At 41.2% G+C, this 14194-nt stretch overlaps 1 protein-coding gene across 2 annotated transcripts in view; it reads right to left on the reverse strand.

Annotated features, from left to right (window-relative positions):
- The window catches only part of LOC125451670 (intermembrane lipid transfer protein VPS13B-like), a 907633-nt gene that overhangs the window by 224989 nt on the left and 668450 nt on the right, over positions 1–14194 (reverse strand). For both annotated transcript variants that reach the window (XM_048529130.2, XM_048529131.1), the window contains exons 32-33: positions 3496–3622; positions 1827–1970 (exon numbers count right to left, since the gene is read on the reverse strand). In XM_048529130.2, the coding sequence (XP_048385087.1) occupies positions 1827–1970; positions 3496–3622 (271 nt within the window). The remainder of the gene's footprint in view (positions 1–1826; positions 1971–3495; positions 3623–14194) is intronic.

A 14194-nucleotide genomic window follows, 5' to 3' on the forward strand; every position in this document is an offset into this window, starting at 1 on the left:
GAACCTGGGTTGCCAGAATTTTATCTGGGTCTCTTAATTAGCAGTCCAGCGATAATACCACTAGGCCACTGCCTCCCTGGGGGGTGGGGGGAGGGGTGAATGGGTGGGTAGTGGAGCGGTGGTGATAGGTGGACACTGGCAGTAGATACAATCTGGTTGGTCAATGGGAGGAATGGATCTGGTAATGGCTGGAAGAGCAGGGCAGAAGGTGGAAATGGAAGGGGAGCCAGGGAATACGTGGGAAGGTTATTTTAAGTTGGAGAACTCAACGTTGAGTCCTCTGGGCTGTAGGGTGCCCAGGCAGAAGATAACGTGTTGTTCTTCAAATTTGCGTTCCGAGTCGCTACAACGCTGGAGGAAGCTGAAGCTGGACATGTTGGAGGAGGAGTGGGACAGGGAGTTGAAATGGACAGTGACTGGAAGGTTAGGTTGGCTGTTATAGGCCAGGTGGACATGATCAGCGAAAAATTCACCTTGTCTACGTTTGGTCTCACTGACGTAGAGAAGACCACATCAGGAGCGCTGGATGCAATAGACTAGGTTGGAGGAGATGCAGTTGAAACTCTGTCTCACTTGGATGGGCTGTTTAGGGTCCTAAATGGAGTTGAGGGGGGTGCTGTGTGGGCAGGTGTTGCATCTTTTACAGTGGGTTGGAATGGTCGGTGGCTTCAAGTGAGACAGATCTTCACCTACATCTCCTCCAACCTAGTCTATTGCATCTGGTGCTCCCGATGTGGGTCTTCACTACATCAATGAGAGCAAATGTAGACTGGGTGACCGTTTTGCCGAGCATCTTTGCCTGGCCAGTAATGGCCAACCCAAGCTCCTAGTCACTGTCCATTTCGACTCCCTATCCCACTCCCATTCCAACATGTTGGTCCTCCTCCTCCCCAAGTTACAGCGACTCAGAGGGCAAATTTGAAGAACAATGCTTCACCTTCCACCTGGACACCCTACTGCCGGGAAGACTGAACATGGAGTTCTCCAATTTCAAATAAAATTCCCACCCATCGCCTGGCTTCCTTTCCAGCTCCGCTGCCTCTCTTCCATTCCACCTTCTGACCCTCCCTTCCAGCCACCAAGCTGATTCATCCCACTCATTGACCAACCAGTAGTACCTACTATCAGTGTCCACCAATCACCACCATTCTGCCACCCCTCCCCTCTTTATCTGCAGCTCCCCCTCACCCCACATCCAGTCCTGAAGAAAGCTAATACCCAAAACATTGACTGCTCCTTTCCTCTAGATGCTGCCTGGTTCGCTGTGTTCTTGCAGCGTCCTCTGGTCTATCTTGGATTCCAGCATCTGCAGTTTTTTGTCTCTAACTAAGATTGACAGTTGTTCATTTCTGCTACATCTCTGTGCCAACTACTGTCTCACCAATCAGCATCATGGTATTTAAATTATTATTTCATTTCAAAAGTTGGTTTTCTTGCATTTCAGTCGAGTTCAAAACAAAAACAACTTCTACTTTAAATCTCTTTTAGGCATTGTTTTGTTTCCTGTACTCCAAATGCTTATTTGATTAAAGTTCTTGTATAATTCTCATGTTCACGAGCAGCATAAATGCCAGCCCAGACTCGTCAGGCTGAACGGCCTGTTACCATGCTGCAAATTCTTCCAAATCAAGCCTTCTCAGACTTGCTGACGGAGGAACATTGTTAACCTTTTGTTTATTATATACTACAGACCCATTTTTAATTTTAGTGGTCTTTATTTATATTTGTGCGTGGAGACTTTTATAATTGCTAGTATGTTGTAATTGTTTCATGAAGATAAAATTTGGAACGATAAGTAAACAAATTAAATTTGAGTATGAAATTACCTCTGTGGTTGGATCAACAAGCTCCAATTCATGCATATTGACCTGTATTAATTCCTGTAAGAGCTGAACTTGAGCTACACTGAGGAAGAAGTCCAGGCTTGTCGTAACATTGACTTCCAATGAATGGCCACACACTATAATTTCCTACAGAGACAAAAACATTATTACAAATATTTGATAAGCAATTCTATTTCCCATGTTATTTAATCACAAGTATTTTGAATAAGATGAAAATTAGTTTACATTTACAGATGAACATATACTGATTATATGTAACATGCAGAGAATTAAATACTGAATCTAAATCCACATCAGTCATGGATAATGGGAACTGCAGATGCTGGAGAATCCGAGATAACAAAGTGTGGAGCTGGATGAACACAGCAGGCCAAGCAGCATCTTAGGAGCACAAAAGCTGACGTTTCGGGACTAGACCCAATCCAGCTCCACACTTTGTTATCCCATATCAGTCATGTGTTTTTAATTCACTCACAGATGTTGCTGGGTTGGCCTGCATTTATTGTCCAAGTTCTGATTTGCCCATTACTATCCATTTGCTGTAAGTCAGCACTCAACACTGCTAGGGAAAGAATTCCAGGATTTTGACCCAGTTAACAGTGAAAGAATGATGATATACTTTCAAGTCAGGATCGTGAGTGGCTTGAAAGGGAACTTGCAGGTGGTGGTGTTCATGAATCTATAGTCCCTGTCCTCCCAGGTCGAAGTGTTCATGGGTTTGGAAGGCACTGTCTAAAGGATCTTTGGTGAATTTGTGCACTGCAGCTTGCAATTGAGCAATGGTGATGGATGAAACGGATGTTTGTGCTTACAGTGCCAGTTGAGTAGGCTGTTCTCTCACGGATGCAATCAAGTTTTTTGAGGGTTTTGGATTTGCACACATCCAGGCAAATCGGGAGTATCCTACCTCACTTCTCATTTATGCCTTGTAGATGGCTGACATGCTCTTGGGAGTCTGGAGGTGAGTTGCTTACAACGGTATTCCTAGATTCTGACTGAATCTTGCAACCACTGCACTTATATGGCAAATCCAGTTCAGCTTCTGGTCAATGGTAACCCACAGGATATTGAAAGTGGGGGATTCAGTGATGATAACGCCATTGAATTTCAAGGGGTGTTGATTAGATTGATTCTTACCAGAAATGGTCATTGCCTGGCATTTATCAGCCACAAATGTGACTTGCCACTTGCCAATCTGAATTGACAGCAGGTTTTGTCAGTAAATTTATTCAGCTCCTCAAATCTGTTTAGCTATTTAATTACACTGGGGTGGGTCTGTATCTCAGTCTTGTCCACCCACCTTTGTTCCATTTCCATTCATACCTCAGCCTAACAAAAATCAATTAACTTTCGTTTTAGAATTCTCAATTGGCCACCTTCAACCAAATTTCTACTCCTCTTTGTGGTAAATTTCCATCATTACAAGAGAAAAAAGATGCCTTCTAAACTGAATTGAACACAGAGATGAATGCACCAAACAACTAAAACAGCACTGACAATAATGCACCTTATTCAAAATGGAAACAAAGTGAAGAGAAAGGAGGTTCAAAACAATTTTCAGCAATCGTCAAATTGAGATCACTTTGGACAACAAATGCACTGCTTTATCACTACTGAGATTGCATTTTTATTAAAATTCTTTATCACTGACCTCAGTCTGTATATTCTCTAGCGAGACCTGTTTTGTGAAAAGAATAGCAGGGGCAGCTGTTACTCGAACACTGAAATCTGTCAAAACTGGGGTTAAAATTGCTCTTCGTTCTTGGTGACGTCTAATGCTGGAAAAAAAGACAAATAAAATTGGCACACTGTTAGTCCTATGTTTTACAGCTTATAGTCCAGATACCCCAGCTGACAAAATCATACAAAGCCTCAGTTCATTTCCAAAAAATGAAATCACAGGTAAGTCATTAAACTCCCATTCATCATATTTGATTTGATTTATTATTGTCACATGTACTGAGACACAGTGAAAAGTATTGCTTTGCGTGTGAACCAGATAAATCATACCTTACAAAATTGCATCAGAGTAATAAAACAGAATACAAATTGTCATGTTATTGCCACAGTGAAGGCAGAGAAAGATCTACGATATAAATGAGGTCCATTTATAGGTCTGATAACAGCAGGAAAGAAGCTGTTCTTAAATCTGTTGGTACATTTTTAAACTTTTGTATCTTCTGCCTGATGGAAGAGGGTGAAAGAGAATATAGCCAAGGTAGAAAGGGTCATTGATTAAGTAGCCTGCTTTCCCAAAGCAGCAGGAGTCAACGGAAGAGGCACTGGTTTCCACGATGAACTGGGCTGCAATCACAACTCCCTAATTTTTTGCTGTCTTGGGCAGAGAAGTTGCATATAAGCAAATCGTGCCTTGGTAATGTAACCATAGTGGTAGCGGGGAGGTACCAGTAGGAGTAGGGGACAGAAATATTTCTAATAAACAACGCTTGAATCTGTTTTTCTCAATAATTATACAGAATTGAGATATAATGAAAGGCCCATAGATCCATAGTTGATAATCCAGTGTTGGGGAATTGTACACAAGTTATGCCATCCACTTGGCAAATAGAGTTACATGGACAGCCCTCAAATGGAAATGTTTATCATGAGATTGGGAGAGGAAGGTTCTTTTTCTAGCCAAAACATATCCATGCTTGCCTACCTCTCTGTCATTACTTGATTCATCTCTGCTGAAACTTAGTAACTGTTTATTTTTTCAACTGTAGCAGTCTAATTTTTCCAAAACTGAATTTTCATTTACTGAGTTTGCAACTTGGAAAGTGTTTTTAAACAAAAAGGCTCTTGTCGTTAATGACATTGTGAAGTGCTGGGTCAGGGAGGTGTTAATATTCCATTGAATGCTTATGGCTAGTTGTTTTTATTCCGAAAGGCCTCTTCAATGAATCAGCTATATCATTAGTAGTGGGTACCACCAGTTTCATGTAGACATTCCGAACACATAGTATCAGCAAAACAGTGCACAACTTAGTTTGCTAATCCCAGCTTCATGGCAGGATTTCCAAGGATCCTTGCCTCATAAGATTTGAATTAGTTGACTTAAATTTCATATAAATTTAGCTGATGATGTAAAAACAGATCTTTCCTTACATCCGCAAAGTGGAATCTAAGATCTATTTCTGAAATGCAAGGGGGGGTGCTTGGTAAAAGGTGGGAATTGTGACTTTAAACACTGAGATCCCCTGAGGGAGGAACTTAGGAGGAGGTCCGAGTCCAGCCCTGTCCTTATGCCAAGGTAAATAGGGTTGGCTCACATGAATCTTACAAACGCTCCTTGCTGAATAAAAACTGAAAAAATTGTGGATGCTATAAATCAGAGACAAAGATTGAAATTATTGGAAAAGCTCAGCAGGTCCGGCATCTGTGGAAAGAGTCAGAATTAATATTTCAGGTTGAGTCACCCATCCTCAGAAAGGTTCTAAGACAGAAGATGCAGAAACCCAAACACACATACAAGCAGGTTCAGGAACAGCTTCTTTCTTTCCGTTATCAGACTGTTAAATGGACTCAAGTCTCAAATAACTTAACCTGGAAACCGCTAAGTTTCTTTGATCTGTACATCCTTTGCTTGTTGTGATCTGCCTGTACCACTTGTAAACAAAGCTTTTCACTGTATTTCAGTACATGTGGCAATAAATCAATCAAAATCACTGAGCCACCATGCTGCCCATCAGGTAAATTACATTTCAAACCAATGGGAGGGGCAAAGAGGAGAGAAATACAGGGGAAATATTCTGATTTGCATAGCGTTTTCCACAGATTTGGAATGCCACAGAGTACTTCACTACAAGTCAAACACTTTTGGCATGCAGTCACTATGGTGATACAAAGAAAATTGTCAACTTGCTCCACTTAGTTCCAAAAAAGAACAGTGAGATAATCAGTCCTGTCAAAAACAGGTTAAGATATAAAAGCTGGCCAAAACATGAGACATCCCCCTTCTTTATAAATATTTTCTAATCAACCCGTTTATATTATTACACATCTCTGGAGCAGGTAGGTCATAAAACAGGGCCTCATGGCCGAGAGGCAGGAACTCTACCACAGTGCCACAAGAGCCCACTCCCCTCCTCTGAATCTAGGGAGCAAAACACTCAAGCATTAACCTCCCCGAAGGGTGAAAGAGTGATTCTGTAAATACAGAAGTAATTTCAGAGTAACTGTCCAAACAGTCTATAAAAACATGAGTTGCTGGAAAAGCTCAGCATGTCTGGCAGCGTCTGTAAATAAAAATCAGAGTTAATGCTTCAATTCTGGTGACCCTTCTTCAGAGCTCAAAGTGTAAGATGTGCAGACTGATGCAAGGATAAACAATCTTCTACTTTAATCTGGTACAATGCTATCCCCTTTTTGTAGTTCAAAATCCTCAGGCATCTTTTCATACAGTATGATTAATGTCATGACAATCACATTGAATACACCCGACTGAACAGGCTTTGATCTACGTCCGATTGTATGACAAATGGATTCATAGGGATGTATAGCTCAGAATAATCACGTGAACTGGGCAATTTAGCCTAATTTATCATCAGGATGTTAAAGAAGGAAAGTGGGAAATCTTGGGATTGCATCTGCCTTGTGGTCAACCACATGAAAGCCGTATTAAAGTTTAATCTTCCTCTACTGTACGAGCATGGACTATTGGTTACAGAAACCTCCAGAAGGTTTAAGAATGCTATAAGAATGACCATTACTGTTGCAACATCGACTTATATGTACACAAGACCTTTAACTCAATGTAATATCTGACTATCTGAGGATCATTGTGAGAAAAAGTCTGAAAAAGTAGAAGTATAATTAACAAAAAGAAACTGCTAAGCGCATGTTGGGGAAAAACAGAACTGAAGGAGCTATGCAGAAAGGGAAGGCAATGGGTACTTGCTAAACTGTAGGAAGATGGTATGGATTAGAGGAACTGAATGGTCTCCTTCTGCACTGAAAACATCTTATGAGTCTGAAATTAGAAATTGAAGCCACATAAAAAGACACTGGGGCGATGGTCAAAGGAGTACATCTTAATAGGTGTCATCAGAGTAAAAGGAAGCAGAGAGTCATAGAAGCAATTTGATAGTTTAGGACTCAAGCAGCTGAAGACATAGCTGTCAGTGATGAAGCAAGTAAAGTGAGAGGGGCAAGGTCAGGATTCAATGTGATGCATGTCCGGGAGGACTGACGCCTGGGAGATTCTAAGGGCACTTGTTAGGGTATATATTGAAAGGTCATTATTCAACAATCAAGAAACTAGAACCTGGGATCATTGTTTCAGATCCCTAATGTGTAGAGGGGCCATGGCCCAAAGGGAACAGGCCAGAAGCTGTAACTGAGATCAGCTCTGCAAAGGTATTATTAAATGCCAGAGCACACCGGAGCAGAGGAATAACCTATTTCTTCTCCCTTTACTTTTAACTTTACATAATGGGCTGAAGGGGATTATACAGATGGAACGGGTAAGGTCATGTGTGGAAGGACTTAAAATAAGAATGAGAACTATAAAAATCAAGGTGCTGCTTGACTTGGAGCCAGTGCAGGTTAGTCGGCAGACAGGTGATGAATGAATAGGACTCTGGCCACAGTCAGAATGTTTAAATAGGACAAATCAGATTCTGACATGCGAGATGTTTATTTCAGTAGAGGTTCATGGATCAAATTAGCTAACTAGATTGCAAACTGGCTCAGCATGTTAAAGCAGAAGACGGTGATAAATTTAAAAACCTGTGCCAGGTTGCAGTGACTAATGGAGTACTTGCAGGGCTGATTACAGTCGTGCTCCATTCACTGTCTTCATAAAAAGCTTGGAAAGGAATTGTTCTTGTCTTATTATAAAATTGCAATGTTATTAAACTACATAACCAACTGATTAGAAAAACAGTTCATAATTAAGGACAGAGGTAATGGGAACTGCAGATGCTGGAGAATCCAAGATAATAAAGCGTGAAGCTGGATGAACACAGCAGGCCAAGCAGCATCTCAGGAGCACAAAAGCTGATGTTTCGGGCCTGGACCCTTCATCAGGGAGGGGGATGGGGACAGGGTTCTGGAATAAATAGGGAGAGAGGTGGAGGCGGACCGAAGATGGAGAGAAAAGAAGATAGGTGGAGAGGAGAGTATAGGTGGGGAGGTGGGGAGGGGATAGATCAGTCCAGGGAAGACAGACAGGACAAGGCGGTGGGATGAGGTTAGTAGGTAGGAAATGGAGGTGTGGCTTGAGGTGGCAGGAAGGGATGGGTGAGAGGAAGAACAGGTTAGGGAAACAGAGACAGGCTGGGCGGGTTTTGGGATGCAGTGGGGGGAGGGGATGAGCTGGGCTGGTTGTGTGATGCAGTGGGGGGAGGGGACGAACACGGCTGGTTTTGGGATGCAGTGGGAGAGGGGGAGATTTTGAAGCTGCTGAAGTCCACACTGATACCATTGGGCTGCGGGGTTCCCAAGCAGAATATGATTTGCTGTTCCTGCAACCTTCGGGCGGCATCATTGTGGCACTGCAGGAGGCCCATGATGGATATGTCGTCTAAAGAATGGGAGGGGGAGTTAAATGGTTCGCGACTGGGAGGTGCAGTTGTTTATTGCGAACCGAACGGAGGTGTTCTGCAAAGCGGTCCCCAAGCCTCCGCTTGGTTCGGGCCTCCTGCAGTACCACAATGTTGCCACCCGAAGGTTGCAGAACAGCAACTCATATTCCGCTTGGGAACCCTGCAGCCCAATGGTAACAACGTGGACTTCACCATCTTCAAAATCTCCCCTTCCCCCACTGCATCCCAAAACCAGCCCAGCTCATCCCCTCCCCCCACTGCATCCCAAAACCAGCCCAGCCTGTCTCCACCTCCCTAACCTGTTCTTCCTCTCACCCATCCCTTCCTGCCACCTCAAGCCACACCTCCATTTCCTACCTACTAACCTCATCCCACCGCCTTGACCTGTCTGTCTTCCCTGGACTGATCTATCCCCTCCCCACCTATACTCTCCTCTCCACCTATCTCCTTTTCTCTCCATCTTTAGTCCGCCTCCCCCTCTCTCCCTATTTATTCCAGAACCCTCTCCCCATCCCCCTCTCTGATGAAGGGTCTAGGCCCGAAACGTCAGCTTTTGTGCTCCTGAGATGCTGCTTGGCCTGCTGTGTTCATCCAGCTTCACACTTTACTATCATAATTAAGAACAACATGGTTCAAAGGAACTGCTATGATAGCTACAGAACCTGTTGTAATGGAGAAAGCGCTTAAGAGTGATACGTTTTTTTTAATTGCACAGTATATGGAACAGAGATGTCTATATTTAAATGCTGATGTTAGATGTTAAAAGCTCTTTTCAATCATAGCAGCAAGATACTTCACTGCCAAACTGAAAAGTAGGTGAAGCAGGATTTTTAAAATATATGAGATAAACAGGAAAGCTCGTTTAAAGTATTATCTGGAAATTATTACTCTGTAAAGGAGACGTTTTACTTGCGGATAAAGCTAGACAGATTTGTGCAGCACAGGAAGTGGGCATTCTCACCATTATGCTTGGTTTAAAGTTTTTAATCATTCTGCTTTGCAAGTTATTTCCAACACCTTTGTAGGCAATGCATTCCAGGCAATTGTAGCTGCTATCTGAAATAATATTTCTCATCCTCTCTTCGTCAAATCCGAAACTATCTTGAATGCCATATAATCCAGATAGTGCCCAGACATATGGTTAATAACACAGAACATTTCCCCAAGTACACAACAAGAAGTAACACAGTGGGGAGCTGGAGGAACACAGCAGGCCAGGCAGCATCACAGGAGCTGGAAATTTGATATTTCAGGTCAGGGCCCTTCTTCAGAAAACACAGAACAAGAAGTGACCTTTCATACGGAATTGTCTCAACAAGACACCCAACAACAAATGTGAGACAATGGATGTTGAACATTACTCAGAATCTTGCAGAATTTAACATGCTGTCCCAACTTTTGCCCTTTCTTGGTTAGCTGTTTCCAGTGGGATTTCTGTCCCTCTGTTTGAGTTGAGTGAATAACAAATGCAGTTAAAAGAGCTAAAACAAAATCAATAATTTGGCATTTCCCAGCCAGAGATTCCAATTATATTTACGTTAATTGTACATAGCTGACATACCAATTTGCAATCCAAAAATTAATCCCTAGGTTCAGAAAGCAGCTTTTAGACTGTTGCAACCTGCATTTTTAGCTTCTGCAATACTATTGGAATAGCATTTGTTCAGCAAGTGATGTGGTTGAAAATGCATTCATTTGAAATGCCCATAACCTCTTACAGACATCATTTGGGACTAATTACAACATTTTAAAGGCAACATTATCATTCACTTTACATTAAGTCAAGAATTACCTGAATTCAGTTTCTGCAAATGTTACGAAGTTATGTAGACTGGTTGTGAACTGGAAGACAGGAAGCTAGAATTTGTTTGCAAAACCAGAAAGAGAAGAATGCGTGGTTCCTCTAAGAGGTAAAGTGCTTTCTATGCTTAGAGATTTACACAGAAAATGAGACTATAAGCAGCCGAATAGGAACAGAGAGTTCTGAAACTGAACCATACATCAATTGGCTATGTGACTGGAAACCTTAGGTGTGTTTTGATGTTTTGGCAACCAGTTTGAAGATCAGCCAATTAATTTAAACCAAGCGCTTAGAGATTGAAAATGATTGATGGTTTTGATAATCTCGGAAGGTCAATGCCATAACTACATCAGACTCGTACCCAATCCCAAGGCTGGAGGACTATGTGGAAAAAGTTGGACAAGCCACTTGAGTCACAAAGTTAGACTTACTTTGTGGTTCCTGGCAAGTACTTTTGTAGGAGAGAGCAACAGAAATGCCAGCATTTGTAACCCCAAATGGGCTATATCAATTTAAAGTAATGCCCTTTGGAATGAAGAATGCACCAGCCACATTTTGAAGACTTATGAATCAAGCTGCGGCAGGATTGACTAACAGTGATTTTTAGCCATTCATGGAAAGATCACATGGTGCATTCGTCAGAGCTCTTTGAAAGACTATGGAAGGCAAAACTGGTCATAAATTTAACAAAAACTGAATTTGCAAAGGTAGGAGTGACATTCTTGGGACACAATATCAGACACAGAAGGATGACCCCGAGGAAAGTGAAGATTAAGGCCACTGAAGAATTTCCAAGATCATCCTCAAAGAAAGAGGTGCTTTGATTTTTGGGACTGAGTGGATTTTGCCAGCAGTTTGTATTACTTTACTAGGGTGGCGGTACTGCTGATGGATTTGCTAAAGAAAAACACAAAATTTCAGTGGGCAGAACAATGCCATGAGGTATTTGAGAATTTAAAAGCCATGTTAACCACCCCAACAGTTTTAACCATGCCAAATTTCTCAAAACCCTTTAAAGTCACTATCAACGCAAGCAATGTAAGGGATGGAGCTGTGTTGATGCAAGAGGATGGTTGTGAAATTGAAAGGCCTATAGGTTTTTTTTAAGAAACACAATATCCAAAGAGAAAATATTCCACCATTGAAAAAGAGTTGTTGAGTTTCGTACTGGCTTTACAACATTTTAATGTTTATGTTACAAACAATGTATCGGAGACAGTTGTGTATTTGACCAAAACTTTATCACCTTTTTGGAAAGATTTAAGGACAAGAATAAAAGACGACTTCTTTGGAGTTTTATGTTCCAAGCTTTGATTTGGAGACTGTACATATTGCAGGTCATAAAAAAGTTATTGCGGATGCATTATCATGGGTTCAAAAGCAAAATACGTACGTAACACTGAACACTACCGGTCCAATGTTATACATGTATGCAGAATGAGTAACTTTAGATTAGTGACCTATGTATTTTGTGATAATGATGTTTAAGATTTATAGAAAAAAGAAACGAAGCCATCTTTTCATAATAATGGACCCAAAACAAAGTTACTGAAAAAGCTCAGCAGGTCTGGCAGCATCTGTGGAGGAAAGAACAGAGTTAACGTTTCGGGTCTGGTGGATCTTCTGAGGAAGGGTCACCGGACCCAAAACGTTAACTCTGTTTTCTCCTCCACAGATGCTGCCAGACCTGCTAAGCTTTTCCAGCAACTTTGTTTTGGGTTCCTGATTTACAGCATCCGCAGTTCTTTTGGTTCTTTTTATAATAATGATTCACTTTTTCTTATGGGGGGAGGGTTATGACGTTATGTAGAATAGTTGTGAATCAGAAGACAGGAAGCTTTGTTTGTAAACTTTGGGTGTAAAATGATAGGGGGAGAACAGTCCATAATTCCTTTATGAGGTAAAGTGCTTTTCTAATTTTGGAGATTTAAACAGAAAATGTGTGAGCAGCTGAATAGATACAGACGTTTCTAAAATTGAAACATTTATCAGTTGGCTGTGCATTTGGAAACCTTCGGCTTGTTTTGAGGTTTTTGGCAACCGGCTCGAAGATCAGCCAATTAGTTTAAACCAAACACTTAGAGACTGAAAGCCAATTCAATTTAAATGTGATGGTTTTGACAATCTCAGACCAATCCTATTTTAAGAAAATTAACAGGTAATCTATATAAGAGGAGGGATTTTTTAAAAAGATTGCTGCTAGAGCAAACTGCCATCTGAGGAATAAACACTGAGCTTTCACAGAAATCTCCAGGGTCTCTAAGAAAGCAACATCTATCCATAAAAGATACCATGGCACTCTTAGCTAATACTTCTGACATCAGAGAGTAGCATTTTAGACATCAGAATTCGATGGAGAAGGGCGTTCCTGGCTGGGGATGAGCAGAAAGGGTGTGGAGCATTCTGGAAGAATTAACCTAGTTGTACTTTTGAGGATCAAAGTTTTAATTCATTTTTATTGTTATTTGAGTTTATTTCAGTGGGAAATGTATTTACTGGAACAGCACAACAGTAGAATTTTGTTCAGTCAGGGAGAAGCTAACAGTTAAAGGGGAATTGTTTGATTTGTCAGTAGTTCTGTTAAATTGTTCACTGTTAAGGTTAAAAAATGAATTATCTTGTTGCTAATAAAGTCAGGGATTTTCTTTCAGTTAACCACTCCTTTTTAAACAGATTCGATGAGGTGAAGTGAGCTTCTCTGGGTGTTTTGGGTTTAATTATTAGAGAGGGATCACTACTCCTGCCATAACAGATTGAGGGCTTGTGTTTCAATTTTAATTATCAGAGGGGTTCAACCTACCCCTTCTAACATAAATATGTCAAAGTATTAGAAATAAAGACAACTTCCATTTGTAGGCTAAAGGGTTAATATCAATAAATCACAAAGTTCAGGAGTACACATTTTAAGAAAAATTGCTCACAATAATATTTCTATTATGGTTCTGACACAAGTTTCTGATATTATGGCAGATATATTTCCAGAACTGGACAAATACTTTTGCTAGAGGGGCAGGCAGTGTTGAGGAACTGGGGAGGCTGCAAAAGGCCTTGGGCAGGCTGAGAGAGTGCGGACAAAGTGGCAGATGGAATACAATGTTTTAAAGAGTGAGGTTACCCACTTTGGTGGGAAGAATAGAGGCGTAAACTATTTCCTAAGTAGGGAAAGGCTTCAGAAATCTAAAGATTCTACGTTCAGGATTCTCATCAGGTAAACATGAAGATTCAATTTGTAGTTACGAAGGTAAATGCAATGTTAGTGTTCATTTTAAGAGAAATGTACTGCTCAGGCTGTATAAGGCTCTTGTCAGACCACATTTGGAAAGCTAAGAGCATATTTTGGCTTTATTTCTTTAAAAGGATGTGCTTGTGTTGGAGGGGGTTCAGAGGAGGTTTACAAGAAGGATCCCAGAGATGAAGGATGTGTCATAGGAGGAATGGTCGAGGACTCTGGGTCTCTGCCTGATTGAAACTGAGAGGCCTGGGCATGGAGAAGATGTTGCCACTAGTAAGAGAGACTAGAACCTTGGGGATGGCATCAGAGTGAAGAGACAACCCCACAGAACTGAGAAGAAGAGTAATTTCTTCAGCCATAGGTTAGTTAATCTGTAGGAGTCTTTGCCATAGAGTTCAGTTGGGGCAAAGTCATTGAGTGAGATGGACAGGTTCTAGATTGGTAAGAGGATCAAAAGCTCTGGGGAGAAAGCAGGACAGCGGAGTTGAGAAAATATCAACTAAGATTGAATGATGTAGCAGACTTGATGGGTTGAATGGCCAAATTCTGCTCCTATATCTTATGCTCTTAAAACAGAGGGTCAAGATACTTGTGTGAAAACAACTAGATTAGTTTCGAACATTTTACGATAAACATATCAGAAATGCTATATTAATACCATCCATGAAATTAAATCACAGCAAATCATCCATGCCGATGTTGTTTTGGGCACAGTGTATTTAGCAGGAACAATGTAAACTTTTAGTCTTTTGCAGTAAACTGACTGGTT

This window comes from Stegostoma tigrinum, chromosome 5 (genome assembly GCF_030684315.1).
Source record: "Stegostoma tigrinum isolate sSteTig4 chromosome 5, sSteTig4.hap1, whole genome shotgun sequence".
NCBI classification, from domain to species: Eukaryota; Metazoa; Chordata; class Chondrichthyes; order Orectolobiformes; family Stegostomatidae; genus Stegostoma; species Stegostoma tigrinum.